Source organism: Macaca mulatta, chromosome 7 (assembly GCF_049350105.2).
Source record: "Macaca mulatta isolate MMU2019108-1 chromosome 7, T2T-MMU8v2.0, whole genome shotgun sequence".
NCBI classification, from domain to species: domain Eukaryota; kingdom Metazoa; phylum Chordata; class Mammalia; order Primates; family Cercopithecidae; genus Macaca; species Macaca mulatta.
In genome coordinates, this window is record NC_133412.1 from 10,853,999 (window position 1) to 10,874,666 (window position 20,668).

The following is a 20,668-nucleotide window of genomic DNA, read 5'->3' on the forward strand; positions in this document are numbered from 1 at the left end:
AGAAAATAGGATGCCTGAAAATTAGAATTTTAAAACAGTGATATCCTTCTACAACTTTTGAGGAGAAAATAGATTTTTAAGCCCTATATCCAGAGAGTATTCAGGAAGATGGAAAAAATTGGGGGATATGACTAAGTACAAAAGAAGGTAAAACTGAGATTAGTCCAAGGGTTGCTGGCAAGTTAGCCAAGCGTTACCAGCTGCCCTTTCATTTCCAAGAGGACGTTATTAAAGGGCATGGCCTGCAGCAGAAAATTCAGCTCAGCCCAGCTTTCTGTTGTATGTCCTACAGGCAGGGAAGCCCCTGCTTCCTAAATGTTCTGCCAAAAGAAAGATCTTTTAGTAAAGAAACTAGTTTTCTAACTCAGAAACCAGATCTTCAAATCTTATGTTTAATCAACAACGAATCAGCATATGTTGTTAATATAATTACCGTAATTTTAGCTCACAGAAAAACCACAAACATGACTTTTCCCACCTGTTTTGTGGATGTTTTTTCTCACAAACAATACCTCTACCTACTTCCAAAATATGGTTTGCAGTTAGAGCTTTGAGTAGAGTTCCTCCTAACAATGCTACATAAGGTTCATGATTTAATAAGAGATTGTAAATGTGTCTAACCTAGAAATCCTAAACAGAAGGAGTTTGGGTTATCCTGGCTGAGGTAGCAAAATGTTTACCTCTGGTTATTTCTTCTGTCCCTCCAGATGTTCAGTGACCTGGGGTCATGGCCCTGTGGGCAGAATTCGGAGACCCAGGAACCTGAGTGCAAAATGAATGACAGCTTTATTTTCATTGATCTCTGATAGCATTTCTTTTCTTATTTTAATATGAGCAGCAAAACAAGTAACTGACTTTGTCACCAACCCAAATTGCACCTTTTTTCATATCACATTACAGTGGTTACGGTATCTAGAAAAATTTTCATTCCTTACTACCTCAAGACCACAGTGGATATAAGACCTGCCACTAGATTGTTTTCTCTGAGTTAATAAAGAAGTACATATCTTACTACATCACAAATTTGATTTTTATAGTTTTGATAACTGTATGTCAGTATAATTATTTCTCTTTGTAGTCCTATGTATTTTATTTTGTGCATTTAAAATATTAATCAGAGAAGCAATCCATGGGTTTCACCAGACTCTCAGAGGGGTCCATAGCACAAAAACTACTAAAAACCCTGAGTGAGGCCGGGTGCGGTGGCTCACACCTGTAATCCCAGCACTTTGGGAGGCCAAGGCGGGTGGATCACGAGGTCAGGAGTTCGAGATCAGCCTGGCCAACATGCTGAAACCCCATCTCTACTAAAAATACAAAAAATTAGCCAGGTGTGGTGGTGTGCACCTGTAATCCCAGCTACTCGGGACCCTGAGGCAGGAGAATCGCTTTAACCCAGCAAGTGGAGGTTGCAGTGAGCCGAGATCATGCCATTGCATGCATTCCAGCCAGGGCAACAGAGCAAGACTCTGTCTTGAAAAAAAAAAAAAAAAAAAAAATCCCTGAGACAAAAACTAAAAGAAAAGAATGATAGATTGGCACTGAAAAACATAAACCTACATGACAAAACAAAAACTTGTAGACAAACTTAAAAGCTGACTAAAAACTGGGCAATACATTTAGAGTATAAAAGTATATAAAAGTATATAAAAAGTTAAAAATCTAGAGGTGTGCAAAGCACTCAAGGGCAAATTTTCTTAAGATAATTACCCAGTAGAAAAATGGAGGAAAAATATGGATGCAAATTTATAAAATACAAAATAAAATTAATTTTTACGTGTGAAAAAACAAATTTCAACCTCACCAATTAAGCATAAATTACAGCAACAGGGATATGACATTTTTCACCCATTCAGTTGAAAATATTTGAAAATGTGTTAACGCTCGTTACTATAATGAAGATGACATAGTAATACACACTTGTATAAATTTGTTAATAATGCAAATTATTGTAAGCTTTCTGAAGGGCAATTTGTAAATTCATATAAAAAACTATTAAAATATACAAACCTGTTGCTCTAGTCATTTTGCTTCTGGGAGTTTATTCTAAGAAAATAATCAGAGACATGAACAAAAATTATTTTAAAGGAAACTCAAACCAACTTTATAAGGACAAATAATAGAAACAAATATGTCATAACAGTTAATTTTACATAAATTATTCATCCATATAATTACAATGCACCTATTAAAAATTAGATTAAGAAAATAAGAAAATGTTCAAGAAACATTAAGCAGAAAACTCTGATTTTTAAAAGGTGTATCTGGAATGTGATCCATTCCGTGTGTATGCATATATAATGTCAGGAAGACATTAGCTAAAATATGAACAGTAGTTATCTTGGGGTGGTGGAATCACAGTAAATTTTCTTATTTAGATATTTTCCAAATGTTATGCAATTAATAAGTTACTTTTAGAATCAGAAAAAGGTGGAAGCTACTTTTAAATGTTGGCCACTTTTACCAAAAAAAAAAAAAAAAAAAAATCACTAAACAAAATAAATTTGCAAAGAATGTGTCTGTCTAAGGTGGGATCTGAGTTCCCTTGGCCAACATTGAGAACCGACTAGCTATTCTTCTCTTGCCCCTCAAAGATCAACATGCTTCTTAACTTTCAACTGGGAGAGAACTGCCCCTGCCCAGAGGAGCTTCGGGAGGAGCTGTATGATTTCCATGAGGACCTTCTCCTTCACTGTGGTGAGCTGCCCAGAGAAAGGCTTTGTCCAAGAAAAGTCTGTTTTTAGAAATTAGAAATTTCTAATTCCTTCATTAGAAAGCTAGTGGTGGGTTGGGAAGTTATTTTTGTATTTAAAATTGTAATACTGTCTTTCAAGACGTGACTCTATCCCAACTACTTGTGTCAGAAAAGATACAAGAAGTAACCCTGGCAGAATATATGAACAAAATTCCTTCTACCTGGAAGAGCCTGTGCAGAGATATAGAGAGGAAACAGGGTTGCGTTTCTAGCAAAAGAATGAAGATAACTGTTCCTTATATAAACCTCACCTAATTTACTTAAAGTTAGTTGGAACTCTCAGCTTCCAGGTCAGACAAGATTCTGATCCCTTTGCTTTTTAGCTGTTAGGTGTGGCTGTGTGTGGGGAGGTGGTGTTTAGTAACTTCTGCCCTTAAGGCTTCTCAGCCAGCAATCTCTACTTGGATACGTACCTACTGGTTTTAAGTGGCTCTTGGCATTTATGTTGCTTGTACATGGGTAAGTTGAATAATACGTGGGTAATTGACAAGTTTTTCATTTGAAATAACTCAATGTTAACTCCTTCTACAGACTGTAGGGCCACGTCCCCCAAACATGCTTCCAGAGGTTTCAACACTGTAAGAGTGTATGTAATCCCCCATACACTCTTCCGGAGGTTTTGGGGGTACAGATTCAAAACACCCGTTTTAGGATTAAACTTACTTGATATTCTGATAGACAGGAAATCAATCATTTTTTTTCCAAAAGCTATAAGATAGGTAAATATTTATGAGAGGTTGCCTGTAGTATCTTTAGAAAGTTCCAGAAGGATGGGAAACAGTTTTTTAAATGTTCTTTCTGATGCCATGATGGTTTCATGTACTGCTTTGGATTTTCACCCTGTTCTGTGGCTTGGAAGGGGTTCCTTTGGAAGAAGAGGAAGAGGAGGAGGAGGACACCTCCTGGACGGGAAAACTCTGTGCCTTGGTTTACAAAATCAAAGGCCCACCCAAGCCAGAGAAGGAACAGCCAACGGAGGAGGAGGAGAGATGCCCCAGTAAGTGACATTGCCTTTAAATGATAGGGTGCTCTTCTAAGACTTAATTAAGGTAACTGTTTTTTTAACCAATACTATAAGATAGATATGGGCTGCTTAACTTCAAAGAAAGCATCTGGGCAGTATGTTATAATTGCTGGTAGTTCTGTTATGTATTTTGGGTTCTGCCTTTCTTCTGATTGAAGAAACTTACTTTCAGACTGTTCTGAAACCTGAGATGGATTGCTTGGTGTCTGTTCTTGCTGTCTTGTTCTACTTAGAGATGCCTGTAAATACATGCCTGATCTTCTTTTATGTTTCCATAGTCTTCCTCTTTTAGCCATTATTGTTTCTTAACGATCATTGTTTCTGTCAATTCCATTTGAAAAATTGGAAATTGAAAATTGCCCCAGAGAGGAAATAAAATAATAATAAAAGAGAGTTTGTAAAGGAAATAGGATATGAGTTTGGGGGTGGTGTTTTTGGATTTGGGGTATGGTTTTTGAAAATGTAGCATCCTAGAGATTTTAACTTTCTATTTTTCAACAATGCCGAGCTTTGTCCAGATTTATCTCTAAAATCCTTATACTATCGATGACTCCTACCATTGTGACCCATGATGAAACAAGATTATAACTTGTTCTACAGGGCTGTTAGATTGTCTCTAAGACATGAAATTTCAAGAGGAAGATTGTCTTGTCTGAGTATTATATATAGTCAGTCCTCTTGTTGGTACAGATTCAGCAAATTTATCATTTGTCTAAAGAAGAAGGAATTTCTCAGGTTTAATATCATTGCTTTTTATCTTGTTTCCTATTCCTATCCATCTTAGAACACACTTTCAAATCATAGACTGGAGCAATTGACTGTCAAGATAGGATTGGTTTGTCTGAAAACACTACTTTGGGGTTCATACATCTTACTGCCCTTTATGTCGACCTTTCATCTTTGTCAGAATATCTCTGAAGGGAACAAATCTCACTATTCGTCAGCAGAAGTGTTGAAACCTCTGGAATAGTGTATGGGGGACTTGGCACTGGCAACCCTTGATAGGGTAGTTCCATCAGTCACTCTGGAAAGGGTGGGTCTTTTGTGAGGGTGTGCCAGCCGCACTCTAAAGCCCCAAAAACTGAGTTTTGACTCCCTTTGTGGTTGCAACCAAAGGAGAACTGAAAATAGGCTGAGTTACCCATATGTCTCCTATATCACCTGCTGAGAGTCTATTTTGAAAGTGAATGCTTCTTTCCCACCTTCTTTTTCTTTTTTTTTTCTTTTTATCTTTTTTTTTTTTTTTTTTCCTGAGACAGGGTCTTGCTTGGTCACCGAGGCTGGAGTGCAGTGGTGTGATCTCCGCTCACTGCAACCTCCACCTCACAGGTTCAAGCGATTCTCCTGCCTCAGCCTCCCAAGTAGCTGGGATTACAGGCATGCACTACCATGTCTGGCTAATTTTTGTATTTTTAGTAGAAACAGGGTTTCATCATGTTGGCCAGGCTGGTCTTGAACTTTTGACCTCAAGCAGTCTGTCCTCCTCGGCCTCCCAAAGTGCTAGGATTACAGGTGTGAGCCACTGCGGCTGGCCTTTTCCCACCTTCTTTTTAACAGAGAGTATGTCGTAGCTGGGGATCCCACCAGGTGACCATTTCATGTGAGGTAAATGGAGTCAGTGAGATTAAGTCACTTGTCACCGGCCTCTGTGAAGCCTCCCCCAACATCTGTGAATGATGTTCAGGCACCAAGGATTGCAGTCTGCAGCCCTGCTACCTCAGGCCTCAGGCACACAGACCACATTCTGTCTATCTTGGCACAACGTGCACACTTGAGAGGCCAGCCCAGTATGAGACTGCGTGTCTTCACCTCATGCTTCTTCCCTTCCACAGGAGGAGTTATGAGAGGTTCACGCTTCGTGTCATAAGTTCTCTATCCTGGGATCCCAGAAATAGATGAAATGGGCGAGGTGGTCAGGCATGTTTGGCTTCTCTGCTGAATGTTCCAGACATGATGAATCCCCTCACTCAAGCCTGGCATTTTAAAATAAATTCTGGAGAGTGGTTTAACAACCACCACCCCCATAAATTGTTTTTAATATGACTGAATGGAGACAAGGTTGCTGACTGCAGAACCAGATGCATTAAAGGGTCAAAATCCTCCAAATTATTGTTAACTTTGTTCATGTTATTGCGTATCTGATTTCTATTACCCTTGCATTTGATGAAATAATAGAAGTGTAGATAGTGTTAGAAACATTCTACAATGAATTGGCAGTTTACTAAATACTTCCACACATATTCATTTACCGCTGTTAGTTTTCTACACTCCTCCATTGTATAGTTGGGGGAAGTAGGACTCAGAAGAATTAAGAGGTACTTGTTTATTCTTTCCACCCTTATCCGGTTCCAGAAAAACGTCTGGTGTCTGATTGTCACCAGCACAAGGTACCTGAAGTGAGTAAAGCTATGGCTTGAAGGCAGGTCTTCTGACTCTCTGTATTGTACTGTGCTTTTCCACTGTACCATGAGCCTTGCCAAAGAGCTTACCAGCATACATACCATGAGCTGCAAACACATATGGAATGGCTTTTTAAAATCACTCTTTTTATCTTGCCTGCTACATCTGTGAGATATCTCACTATTGTGACTCCAAATCTGAACCCAGCGGAATTCAATGTTTTAAGATTTAAAAGTTCAGCAAACCAAAGATCTGAATCGTTTTCAGATACAGTGGTGGTGGGCCCACCCTTCAGTCCCTCCGCTATGAGAAGCTGATGTTGGCCAGATGACCTGCAGAGAAGCCACAACTTTTCTAGGAAAGAGAGAGCGACAGTGTCCTGAAACTCATGTTCTGAAATGTGCTAGCTGGCTCAGTGTTGAAGGGATTTGCCTAAATTAACTCCAAGCCATATTGTTAATGAAAGCTGTTACAATATTATCAAAGGATCAAATGATAATGAACAAGTGAAAAAATCTAACAATAGTAGTCACTATACTAAGTCACTTTTTTTTTTTCGTATCTCCATCCAGAAAATTCCCTAGAAAATTTTTTGCCTGTTCATTCTGGCCAGTACTTCTCCAACGCTGCAGTTTAAGCAGCATTTCCTTGAATGTAAATATATAGGCACTGAATTATTCTTCCAGAGGAGGCTGACCAGATATTTCTGCTAAATTCTAAAATTAACAAAATAAAAATCACCTGTTAAATTTTACCGATTAAAATTTGGTACATTCTTGATCTCTGCCATTTGTTGAATGCTTTCCCATGGGAGAAGGAAGCTCCGTCCTGGCATCTTATTTCTGTGCTTAGAGTCCTTGAGATGACTCACTGCAATTCAGCTTTGGGTGAATTGGTGAAGAACTGAGTTATAGGTGAGCATGGCTGAGTCTGTCTGAGGAGATGAACATCCCTCTTCTGTCTTTAGCCGTGTGCTGTTTGCCACAGAATGTTACCTCTCACAGAGCTTAGTTGGTACTCTTGGCCTTGAATAGCACCTCCTCTCCCCTGCCACTCTTCTTCTAATGAAGACCAGGACTGGAGGTGACCTTGAACCTGTCAAGCCCCAAAGCCCCTACGTGTGTGAGTTCTTGCCTATTCACTGAACAGTCTAGCAGCCCTAAACCAAAATTCTCTGCCAGCTAAATGCTGTAGCATGTTTAGTGCTGAGACGAAGAAAACATCTATACAAAATAAGTCCCAGCACCTCAACACAAATACTCACATGCAAAGTAAGATATCTAAATTCTCTCCAAAGAGCCTCTTCCTAAAGGCACACACAAACGCCTCCTCCGTGAAGTCTTTCAAACTCATTCTCCTTCCCTCTACCCCTTCCATACTGTGGAATTTCTAATAGTGTATGTATGACTTTCCACCTTATGTGAGGTGTTTGTATATGTATTTGTTTTCCTCGTTGGGTCTTAATGCAGGGAGCATGTCGTACTTGTTTCCACACTCAGCTCTATGGCACCAATCTTTTTGACCTCCTACTGAATATTGGTCACTTGAGGCTCTTAAAAATGAAGAAAACAGGGAGGCAACTTAAAATATATCATGAGGTTGGATGTATTGTAATAAAAGTACAGACAAAATACAGTAGGTGGCCAGAGGAGGAGTTGAGAAATTGTCCGTAAAGAATGTAGATGGATGGAGAAAATAAGAAGGAAAAGGCATTTTTAATGGAAAAGAAAAAAAAAAAAAAGCTGCTTCAACAAAGGCTCACGAGGTCAGAATGAAAAACAAAAGTGGTGTTAGAATATAGAACATCTGGCCGGGCGCGATGGCTCAAGCCTGTAATCCCAGCACTTTGGGAGGCCGAAACGGGCGGATCGCGATGTCAGGAGATTGAGACCATCCTGGCTAACACGGTGAAACCCCGTCTCTACTAAAAAAATACAAAAAAAATACTAGCCGGGCGAGGTGGCGGGCGCCTGTAGTCTCAGCTACTCCGGAGGCTGAGGCAGGAGAATGGCGTAAACCCAGGAGGCGGAGCTTGCAGTGAGCTGAGATCCGGCCACTGCACCCCAGACTGGGCGACAGAGCAAGACTCCGTCTCAAAAAAAAAAAAAAAAAAAAAAAAAAGAATATAGAACATCTTGAAAAAATCCAGCGGCCAAACCTTATGCAGGTTTAGAGTGTTACTCTTTGTCATACCCATGTGTTTTATAATATTTGGTTTCCCAGTTGTGGGGAGGGAGGGGCTAACATTTATGTGGTACCCACTGTGTCCTGAGCATTGTCTTGAGCACTTCCATAAATATTACCTCATTTCACTCTCATGAGAACAACCTGCAATACACAATTTTGTTTCTGTTTTGCAATTGAAGAAGCTGAAGTAAAGACAGAGTAACTTGCCAGAATCACACAGAGGTGGCATAAAAATTCAAAGCTTTGTCAACCTGAATTCAATTTCCATCCTTATCACTTATGTAATAACATCCTGCCCCCTATAGGCAATGGCTGTGAAAGGTTCTTTTTTTTTTTTTTCTTTTTTTTTTTTTTGAGACAGAGTCTCGCTCTGTCGCCCAGGCTGGAGTGCAGTGGCCGGATCTCAGCTCACTGCAAGCTCCGCCTCCCGGGTTCACACCATTCTCCTGCCTCAGCCTCCCGAGTAGCTGGGACCACAGGCGCCCGCCAGCTCGCCCGGCTAGTTTTTTGTATTTTTTAGTAGAGACGGGGTTTCACTGTGTTAGCCAGGATGGTCTCGATCTCCTGACCTTGTGATCCACCCATCTCGGCCTCCCAAAGTGCTGGGATTACAGGCTTGAGCCAAAGGTTCTTGAGGACTAAGTCATTCATTTACTTAACAATACTGAGATAGTTATGGGCACAGGGCTCCGGAGTTAGGCTGCCTAGTCTTAAATTCTTAACTTCTCCCAAAATTCACGATATCCAGGAGACTGAGCATGAGACAGCTTCTCTGTGCCTCAGTTTTCTCATCTACAAAATGGACGTGGCATATACATACTTACCTCATTGGGTTGACATAAGCATTACATTAGTTAATATATGCAAATTGCTTAAATGTGTGTCTGGCACATAGTGAGCACTTCATTTTAACTATTTTTTGGCTATTGTTTGTTGATTACCTGCCATAGGAGGCACAAATCAAACTGCTTTAGCAAGACAATAGTCTTTTAAGTAATGATTTAGCCCTTACCAGCTTTGCATAGCCCTCCCTACAGCAGGGAGACATTGGGAACAGGGGCACCCATTAGGATTTCATCGCAGTGCTCTGGGTGAGAGGTTCTGAGGACTTGAATAAGGGTGGTATGGTGGGCAGGATAATGGCCCCCAAAGATGTTCACATCCCAATTCCTAGAACCTGTGGATATGTTAGGTTAAATGGTCAAAAAAAATGCAAATGGAATTAAGTTTGCTAATCAGGAAATCTGGATTATTGGAGTCAACCCAAAGTAATCACAAGGGTTCTTAAGAGTGAGAGAGAGTGACAGAAGAGAGCCAGAGAGATGCAACATGAGAAGGGTGTGGCTTAAATTTCCTGAAGCAACGGGTCATGAGCCAACAAATGTATGCTGCCTCTAGAAGGTAAAAAAAAAAAAAAAAAAAAAAAAAAAAAAAAAAAAAAGGCGAGGAAATGGATTGTCTCCCAGAGCCTTCAGAAAGGACTGCACCTTGCCACACCTTGATTTCATTCTAGATCTGGGTCAGACTTCTGATCCATAGAATCACAGGACTGGAAATTTCTGTTGTTTTAAGCCACTAAATTTGTGATAATTTGTCACAGCGGCAATAGAAAAGGTAGTGACAACAAAGAGTATTTTCTAGGTGTCAGACATGTTAGAGGTAGGGTTGCCATATCCTGGCACCCAATTAGAGATGTGAAGGCATTAAAGAGAGCATTATAGATTCCTGAGGGATGGACAAGTACACAATAGACATGCAGACGGCATAAGTGTGGGAATAGGGGCAGAACTTTCCTTTTATTTAGCTCCGTAGAGGTTGCAAGAAGATTGTCTACACAGTCTCATTTGCCTTGATACCCTGCATGGCAAACAAAACAGGCATCATTAGTCCTAGCTTAGAGATGAGGAAACAGGGAATCTGAGGCGTTAAGCAACTTGCCTACCTCACAGATGGCAAAGCAGGCATCAAAACTTCTTGTATTGGACTCCTGGAATGGTGCTTCACAGTAATAGATGCTTAAAAAGTATTCTGTGATCTGTTTAATTAATCAGTGTCAGGCCCTCTCTTTTGGTAGCCTGTGCTTTAGTGATGGGGAAGATAGTTTGGTTCACACGAGAGAGAAAGTCAAACACTTAATTGAGTACCTACTTTGTGCCCAGTACTGTGCCTGGCACTTCACCTTACCTCATTTGATTTTATCCTCACAAAAAGCCACCAAGTGTAGTGACCTCTCTAGGCTCCCATTTTATGCACTAGGCAACTAAGCCTGAGGATAGAAAAATAATCTGGACAAAGTCTTGCAACAAGTAAGAAAAAGGCCAAGATCTGAATTGCATTCCATATACCGGACCCACAGTCTTTCCAGAGCACTGTGCAGGGATGCCTGGAAAGGGGGCCGTGGGGATGGAGAGAGGGGGGTAGGGAAGCATGGATGTTTAGGGTACGTGGCCAGTAGCTTGCCTCATAATCACTTATTCTCCATATTGAAACTAAAAAGCAATTCGATTACTTTCCCAGCTGAGTGAAGAGAGGCCCCAGGTCCCCGAGTCCTTCGCTGTGCTATCTCTGCCCCATCTTTATTTCAGAGGCATCCCTCCCTAACACATCAGCAGACGCCCTCTGTCCTCACTGTGCTCTTTTCCCCACCATCATCATCGGTCATTTAATCGCCTACATGTATTGAGAAAGTGATTATTGGGCTGGCTGACAGATTTCAAAAACAGGCTAATTATCTTAGTCTGATGGATGAAACCCCTTGGGGCTCTAGAGCAGGACTGGCAGAATCAGGCTGCAAACACAGTCTCACTGCTGGCTTGCAGGGCTGCCGCTGTCAGGTATGGATATCTGCCTGGCTGGGGAAGCAGTTCTGGGAGTGACGCTTTTTGCTTCTACACTTGTTTCCATCCTTAGAGATGTGGAGGCTCTGCCCAAGGTAGAAAACCACAGACAGAGGGAATTTTAGAAACAGATTTAGCAGAAATACACACCTGTCACGAGCCTATCTAGACACAGCCTGTCCCGAGAGCCAAGCTCTGTGGGCCAGTATGACTGGGGCAGTTTTGTGGGATTCACAGCCAATCATGGATAGAGTCAGGAGGCTCCACATCCACTATGCCTACTCCTGGACGGCACTCACTACCACCTATTTATAGGAACTTAGTTTTGTTTATTCAATTGAAGCATTGCTTAGCCTAAATAAACCATAAAGTGAGGCTTGGGTTAAGAAGGGCCATCATTGTTGGAGAAATTCAGTTCCTGCCACACCTGTCTTGTCAGTTTTAATTAAGAGTGGGACACCGGAAGCTCTTAGTAAATGTTGGCTATATTATTTGATATGGTTTGGCTCTGTGTCCTCACCCAAATCTCATGTCGAATTGTAATCCCTATGTGTTGAAGGAGGGACCTGGTGGGAGATGATTGAATCATGGGGGCGGGACTTCCCCTGTGCTGTTCTCATAATAGAGTTCCCACAAGATCTGGTTGTTTGAAAGTGTGTAGCACGTCCCCCTTCATACGCGCTCTCTCTCTCCTGCTCTGCCATGATAGGATGTGCTTGCTTCCCCTCCGCCTTCCACCACAATTGTAAGTTTTCTGAGGCCTCGCAGCCATGCTTCCTGTACAGCCTGCGGAACTGTGAGTCAATTAAACCTCTCTTCTTCATAAATTACGCAATCTCAGGTAGTTCTTTATAGCAGTGTGAGAATGGACTAATACATTTTGATAATGAGAGGTAGGATGTTCTAGAAGGCAGTTTGAACTTTTATTCCCAAGGAAGCCAATATAGAAGGATACAAGTGTACATACTCAAAAATTAAATCCAGACCTGGGATGTGTCCTGCTGTTTCCCGTGGAGCCTGGAGCCAGCCCTACACCATCACACGCCCTCGAGGGGTCTGACAGCCAGTGCCTGTTCATGTGCCCTGATAACACGCTGTAAACAGAGCAGTTCTTCTTATCCCCCAAGAACAGTGCTCCAGATTGTCTTCACAGGTTTTTCCTTTCACTGCAGAGAGCCTTGTAACTTTGTTCTGAGTAATCGCAACAACATCCTTGTTCTAGCAAAATGAGACCAAAATGGTACCTACTGCACAACTTGGGCCAGAGAGGCACTGGGGAAGCACAGAGAAATTTGCATGATGAATTCTCCAGAAGTCCTCTTGAAGTCCATGGATTTAACTTTTTCCCTGACCTTCTCTACTAATAAGTAGTAGATATTTGATGACTTTGTAATTCAGACCAGACTTTTGGCCTGGAGGAAGCTCTAGGGCACAGAGCACAGAGGGCATAAGTCCCACCCCCCAACCCCCATAAATCTTCCCAACTAAATCTAGAGGGTGTTATTGCACCACCTGACCCCTGACACAGGAAGCTTCATTTCTCTGCCAGCAATCAGGACAGTCATCAAAAAGGCCATCAAGTTGCCACAGCTCATCTCCTCGATGTAAATGATTAGTGATGTGCAGTGATGCTTTGATAATGGCCACTTTACTCACCATAGTCAGTAACCACTGGAATTTTGAGATTTTATTTCTTCATCCTCAGGTTTTACTGTTAGGAAAAGCAGCCGGGTACCATCAAAATAGGGCAGTAAAACCTGGTGGTAAAATTCTTGATGCTCATTAATTTAACCCAGTGAAGCCAAAGGCTTTCATTTGCCGTTTTAGTAAATTGACACAACCCTTTCAAGAGCTCCGTGGGTCAGATAGAAATAGAATCATGGAATATTAAGCCACAAGTAACTTGACTGCAAAGAAGTGCACAAGACACAGAGAGGTAGGTGACTTGCCCAAGGTCACATAGCCAGAGCTAGAACAAAAGACTCTTATTCCCTGCCCAGCACTCTTGTTCCCAGACCACACTTACATTCATTTTCTTCAACATAAATTTTATATTGCTAATTTCATTTTATTGGTGAAGAAATCAAGGCTCTGGGAAAATGAGTAATCTGCCCAGCCTGAGAGTCAGAAAAAGAACTAAAGCTTTATGGTTTGGGGGATTTTATTTCTGAATCCATTTTATGGTTTGTTAAAAGAGCATTATCTAGACAGTATAACGTAAATTTAAAGCATTAATAAAGATAACTATTTTTCTGAGTTTTATGGAGCTATTGAAAGTAAACAGCTCTAAGATGGTCAAGTAGGTGTGCTTAGACTCCAGCAGCGTGGATTGGAACCCAAGCCCTGACATTCACTAACTGATTGTAATATTAGGCAAGTTTCTTAACCTCTGTATATTTCAGTTTCTCTGTATGAAAAATGAGAATAATAAGAGCTCCTATCCTGGTGGGTGGGGGCTAGGGAATATAAGGATTAAATAAAATAGTGCTCAGCTTGATGCCCTGGTACTTGGAAGTTTGTGTACCTCAGCTTCTGAAATGAGTATACAAAGCATAGATCATAAGAACTTCATCTCCACATTTATCTTTTCAGATGCTTTCAGCAAACAAGCAACAGGAAGCCCAACTCAGGTAGAATAGCCATTAATGGATTTCACTGGCTGACACCTGTGAGTTTAGCGATGGAGCCAGCCAAGGGCTGAGTTGATCCAGGGGCTCTGCTCACTCTCCGGGCAGTCATGTTGCTTATTGTTCCAGCTTTGCCCTCGAGCTGGCAGTCAGGTGGTGGTTGCGGTTCTGGGCCTCATATCCATGCACTACAGTGTCCGAGGGAAAAGTAAGAAAGTTTATCCTGCCCTGGTATGACAAGCAAGGATCCCGAGATCACTTTTGATTACAAAAACTTGGTCACAGGCCAATCCGTGTACCAGAGTGTGACCTAGAAAATAGAACATGCTGGTTGACTTAAGTCAACAGGGTCTATTTTTGAAATAAGTTTGGGTCATTTTACATTCCTGAGGAGCATAGGCTGTAAGTTGGAGAGGCAGAAACCCGTGCAAAAGCAGGGTTCTGTTAAGGAAGAAGAGACAAACGGGTGCTGTGTTTGTGGTCAGTAATATTCATTATGCATGATGGTTATCTTCAGCGTTCTTCATTTATTCAGGCGTTAATATTGACATGCAGCCAGTTCTAGCTCATGATTTTCAGAGGGAGAACAGGGCAAAAAGAAAAGCTGTGTTCTAAAAACTGGAGACTGTGCTGTCTGTAATCTACATATGTTAGCTAATGGTCCACAACAGTTCTGCAGTAGGTGCTTTCTGTGTTTAATGTCAGCTCTGGCTTCTCAAGAGCTCTGAGCCAGATCCAGGCAGACCTCAGTTACATCAATAGCCCTGCAATTTACTCCAGTTGCCTCAACAATCCATAGAGGACTGTATCTCTCTCGGATCCCAGTTTCTGTGGGCACTTTTGTCATGACTTTCTAACGGAGACTCTCCAGTCTGATTCGTAGCTTCAGAAAAGAGTTAACCATCCTCCACCCAAGACTTTCTTAACAGCTGGAGTACCTTAGTTTTCTATTGTTGTTATAACAAACTATCACAAACTTAATGGTACTGCAAACAACACAAATTTATTTCTTATCGTTCTGGAGGTCACAAGTCAACAATAGGCTAGTAGGGCTGCATTCCTTCTGGACTCTCTAGGGGAGAATATACATTTCATGCCTTTCCCAGCTTCTTCACATCTGAAAAGTCTCTTTTGTAAGGTAACATATTCATAGGTTCTGGTAATTAGGGCATGGACGTTTCGGGGAGTTGGAGGGACATTATTTAGCCTACTACTGGGATAAAGAAAGTAGAGGTCAAAGTACACTCATTCTTTACACTTCGAAATTATCTACCACCTGTTCATGCCTCCAGGGCATTTATAGCATGCCACAAGCTGATTTTTCAATCACTTAGAATTTAAAAATAAGTGTACATTCTTTAGATGCACATAATTATTCTTCTTTTCCCATTGTAATGTGAGCATTATAAATTGCTTTCTAAGTGTAACCTAAGTACGGTGCAATTTTGTTTGCTCCCTCTTCTCAAAGTGACTGGATGACTTTTTCTTCCAAACTGACCCAGATTTAAGAGCACTCACAAAAATATAACACCAGCATAGGTTTGAGATCTTTAAGCTGCAGGGATTTCCTTTGCCAGTGGCCAATGTCTCCTCTTTGATAACGTACTTCATTGCCTGGTGGCCACTTGATTGTGATCTAAATTTGGAGGAGGAAATAAAAGATTCTTTAGAGACCCCTGCAGCCTAAAAATTTAAACCTGCACCATGAAAATAAGTGACCTTTCCTTTATGGTAGTTGGCGTTGCAAAGCTGGTAATTTTACCATTTAAAAAGGAGTTACACCAACTTTGGTAGGTGAATCTCTAGAGAATTTCTCATAAGGGTCACACATGGTGGGCTTGGGTTCTAAAGTCAGAGGAGAAAGTTACAAAACGACAAATGAAAGGGAATAAACAACAAAAAGTGATACCTGGGCTCCAAACTGATGAACTAAGGCTAACTCAAATTTAAGACACTCTAACTCTTTGTTATTATATAAAAGGTCTGACTAGTCCAAAAATTAGGTAATGAGTAGTTTTGTTTTGTTTTGTTTCCTTTTTGAAATATCCCTCGGGCATCAAGTCTCCCTAAACAATACAGTGCCTTGAAAATGTTTCCGTTCAGAGTTAGCCTGAATAATCATTTAAAATGCAGCTTATAGATCATATATTTGATATCATTGCCTTAATGTGACTACCCCTAATTACACTAATTGCAAAAGTGAAGTGAATCAGAGTGTTAATAGTAGTCTCATAAATGAAGCCATTTATAATTATCAAGGAAACCATCTGTACATGACTAGCTTCCCTAAGACATTCTGTTCAAGAGGATTTGCTTTATTTCTCATCAGAAAACAGGTGCTTGGCGACATATTTTTCTTTCTTTTTCCTCTTTGAAAAGAGAATTGTATTATAATCCCATAAACTGAACCATCAAGTGCACTTGACAAGGCCTTCTTGAAATTCTGCTAAGTCAGTGCATAAAAATCCTAGAGATGCAACAAGGTCTGCTGAGGCATCCTTATTATGTGTGGTGGTTCTGAGTGGGGTAAAGTGGTGTGCACATGCATGTGTGCGTGTGTGAAAGAGTAAGACTGGCCATACATTGTGGCAAATGGTAGATTTAACCTCTTCACCTCAATGTCATCTTGCTTCTGGTGGCTGTCCCACTTTGAGAGTCATGTTTCTTCTGAGTACTGAAGTGTTTTGTGGTCATTAAAGGGTAGCATTTCCAAAGACGAACTCAGAAAAGCAACAGAAATAAAATCAGTATTTAGTTATAACCCTTCTTAACATCTCTGTTTCTCTTTGTTTATGAAAGAGATTCAAATATATTCACAAGAAATAAGTCCCTCCTTTGCTGTTTGAAAATCCTACCAAAATTGGGGAGTCCGTTCCAAGATGGCCGAATAGGAAGAGCTCCGGTCTGCAGCTCCCAGCGTGATTGATGCACAAGACGGGTGATTTCTGCATTTCCAACTGATGTACCTGGTTCATCTCATTGGGACTGGTTGGTCAGTGGGTGCAGCCCACGGAGGGCGAGCCAGAGCAGGGTGGGGCATCGCCTCACCCAGGAAGCACAAGGGGTCAAGGGACTTCCCTTTCCTAGCCAAGGGAAGCCATGACAGACTGTACCTGGAAAATCGGGAAACTTCTGCCCAAATACTGTGCTTTTCCCAAGGTCTTAGCAACTGGCAGATGAGATTCTCTCCTGTGCCTGGCTTGGTGGGTCCCAGACTCACGGAGCCTTGCTCACTGCTAGCACAGCAGTCTGAGATCGAATTGGCTGGGGGAGGGGCATCCATCATTGCTGAGGCTTGAGTAGGTAAACAAAGTGGCTGGGAAGCTCAAATTGGGCGAAGCCCACCACAGCTCAGCAAGGCCTACTGCCTCTATATACTCTACCTCTGTGGGCAGAGCATAGCTGAACAAAAGGCAGCAGACAACTTCTGCAGAGTTGAACATCCCTGTCTGACAGCTCTGAAGAGAGCAGTGGTTCTCGTAACATGGCGTTCGAGCTCTGAGAATGGACAGACTGCTTCCTCAAGTGGGTCCCTGACCCCTGTGTAGCCTAAATGGGAGACACCTCCCAGTAGGGGGCGACAGACACCTCATACAGGCAAGTGCCCCTCTGGGACAAAGCTTCCAGAGGAAGGATCAGGCAGCAATATTTGCTGTTCTGCAGCCTCCACTGGTGATACCCAGGCAAACAGGGTCAGGAGTGGACCTCCAGCAAACTCCAACAGACCTGTAGCTGAGGGACCTGACTCTTAGAAGGAAAACTAACAAACAGAAAGGAATAGCATCAACATCAGCCAAAAAGAAATCCACATCAAAACCCTATCTGTAGGTCACCAGCATCAAAGATCAAAGGTAGACAGAACCACAAAGATAATTATCCAGGAGAACGTCCCCAACCTAGCAAGGCAAGCCAACATTCAAATTCAGGAAATACAGAGAACACTACAAAGGTACTCCTCGAGAAGAACAACCCCAAGACACATAATTGTCAGATTGACTAAGTATGAAATGAAAGAAAAAATGTTAAGGGCAGCTGGAAAGAAAGGTTGGGTTACCCACAAAGAGAAGCCCATCAGACTAACAGCGGATCTCTCAGCAGAAACCCTACAAGCCAGGAGAGAATGGGGGCCAATATTCAACATTCTTAAAGAAATTTCAACCCAATATTTCATATCCAGTCAAACTAAGCTTCATAAGTGAAGGAGAAATAAAATCCTTTACAGACAAGCAAATGCGGAGAGATTTTGTCACCACCAGGCCTGCCTTACAAGAGCTCCTGAAGGAGGCACTAAACGTGGAAAGGAACAACCGGTACCAGCCACTTCAGAAACATGCCAAATTGTAAAGACCATCAATGCTATGAAGAAACTGTATCAATTAACAGGAAAAATAATCAACTAACATCATAATTATAGAATCAAATTCACACATAATAATATTAACATTAAATGTAAATGGGCTAATGGCAACAAAAGCCAAAATTGACAAATGGGATCTAATTAAACTAAAGAGCTTCTCCACAGGAAAAGAAACTACCGTCAGAGTGAACAGGCAACCTACAGAATGCGAGAAAAATTTTGCAATCTACCCATCTGACAAAGGGCTAATATCTAGAATCTACAAAGAATTCAAACAAATTTACAAGAAAAAAAAAAAAAAACATCAAAAAAGGGCAAAGGATATGAACAGACACTTCTCAAAAGAAGACATTCATGCAGCCAACAAACACATGCAAAAATGCTCATCATCACTGTCCATCAGAGAAATGCAAATCAAAACCACAATGAGATGCCATCTCATGCCAGTGAGAATGGCGATCATTAAAAAGTCAAGAAACAACAGGTGCTGGAGAGGATCTGGAGAAATAGGAATGCTTTTACACTGTTGGTGGGAGTGTAAATTAGTTCAACCATTGTGGAGGACAGTGTGGCAATTCCTCAAGGATCTAGAACCAGAAATACCATTTGACCCAGCAATCCCATTACTGGGTATATACCCGAAGGATTATAAGTCATGCTGCTATAAAGACACATGCACACGTATGTTTATTGCGGCACTATTCACAATAGCAAAGACTTGGAACCACCCAAAATGTCCATCAGTGATAGACTGGATTAAGAAAATGTGGCACATATATACCATGGAATACTATGCAGCCATGAAAAAGGATGAGTTTGTGTCCTTTGTAGGGACATGGAATAAACTGGAAACCATCATTCTCAGCAAACTATTCACAAAAACAGAAAACCAAACACCGCATGTTCTCACTCATAGGTGGGAATTGAACAATGAGATCACTTGGACATGGGAAGGGGAACATCACACACGGGTGCCTGTCAGGGAGTGGGTGGGGGGCTGGGGGAGGGATAGCATTAGGAGAGGAGAAATACCTAATGTAAATGATGACTCGATGGGTGCAGCAAACCAACATGGCACATGTATACCTATGTATCAAACCTGCACATCGTGCACATGTACCCTAGAACTTAAAGTATAGTAAAAAAAAAAAAAAAAAAAAAAAAAAAGAAAATCCTACCAAAATCATCAGCATTCCCCCATGGATACTTACATATGTGTTCACACACACACACACACACATATACAGGTACTATATGTATGAATCATCTCTCTAAGGAACATAGCATTCCAAAATAATCATAACAAAGCGTAATGTCTTTTTCATCAGATCATGTAATGGAGTCTCCATGTAATGGAGACTTACTGTAGAAATATAAAAAACTTCAGATAAAAAAGCCATTGGAAGAAAAGAAAGAGAGATCTTATTGTTTCTTTCTCTAGTTTCTTTTGAATGTATGTGTTACTTTAGGAGTTATGCCTTCTTATGAATTGTCTTATTTCCTAATTGAGACAACAGTTTTACTCGTTATTTTACACTTTATTTTTTATTAAGTGCTTCACATGTATTAGTTTCTCCAACTAGGCTGTAGTGGATAATAATTGTGTCTTGAAATAATTTGTTATAGAGTACTTCACCTCGGGCATGTAACAGATACCCAGAAAATGCTGGTCAGTTAAAAGCTAACTTAGAAGTAGCGTGCCTGGAGTTAGCTACTCACATGAAGACAGGCGGAAACTTGTGAACTGGGTATGTCCCGAGTCCTGGACACATACCAACTTCAGGGCAAAGCCTTCTGTCGTTGACAGCTTTAGTTTCCAGTATTCATTAGAGCAAAGTCATTGCTGGAGGATCAGCTAATGTTGGAGACAAAGAATTAAGTGCCTCCCCTTCCAGCCTGCAGCACACGTTTCTCTGTGTATGTGCAGAGCAGGCTGAAGAAAGCCACGCAGCCTCAGCGTAATACAAGCCTGGCTCCCTCCTTGCTTAGAAGATGACTGTTCTTAAGCCCAAATTAAGGAGAAGAAAAGCATTAGGAGCCCTTCAGGCTAGCAGGTTGCCCTTTGGTGAAGAATGAATAATAGCCAGGGCCCTTGACTGCCAGGATTCAATTTTCGAAATAACGATTCTTTAATCCTCACTTTATTTCTCAATGTGAGGTGTCTTACTCTTCTTGTATGAGATACTCTTCTTACATGAGATACTCACATTTAATCTCACACATACCCCACTCCCATCCAGAAGTAAACATGGAAAGCTTCCTAATCTGTAGATTTCTAGGTTCAGGTCTCAGCTACTTGATCAGAATCATGCAGCCCTAATAGAACAGGTTTCATTTTAGCTGGAGAGAAAGCTTTGGTTTCCAATCACAGCCTCACTTCAGCGTAGGCCTTTTATATGGGTCAGTGGTTCTCAAACCCTTTGGTCTTGGGACCCTTTTACACTGTGGAAAATTACTGAGAACCCCAAAGGCTTTAGTTTA

At 41.3% G+C, this 20,668-nt stretch overlaps 1 protein-coding gene across 1 annotated transcript in view; it reads left to right on the top strand.

The window, feature by feature from the left end:
* Window positions 1–20,668, top strand: part of RYR3 (ryanodine receptor 3) — a 566,953-nt gene that overhangs the window by 368,023 nt on the left and 178,262 nt on the right. Inside the window, exons 37-38 of the mRNA XM_028850703.2 lie at window positions 2,595–2,697; window positions 3,615–3,752. Of these exons, the coding sequence (XP_028706536.2) occupies window positions 2,595–2,697; window positions 3,615–3,752 (241 nt within the window). The remainder of the gene's footprint in view (window positions 1–2,594; window positions 2,698–3,614; window positions 3,753–20,668) is intronic.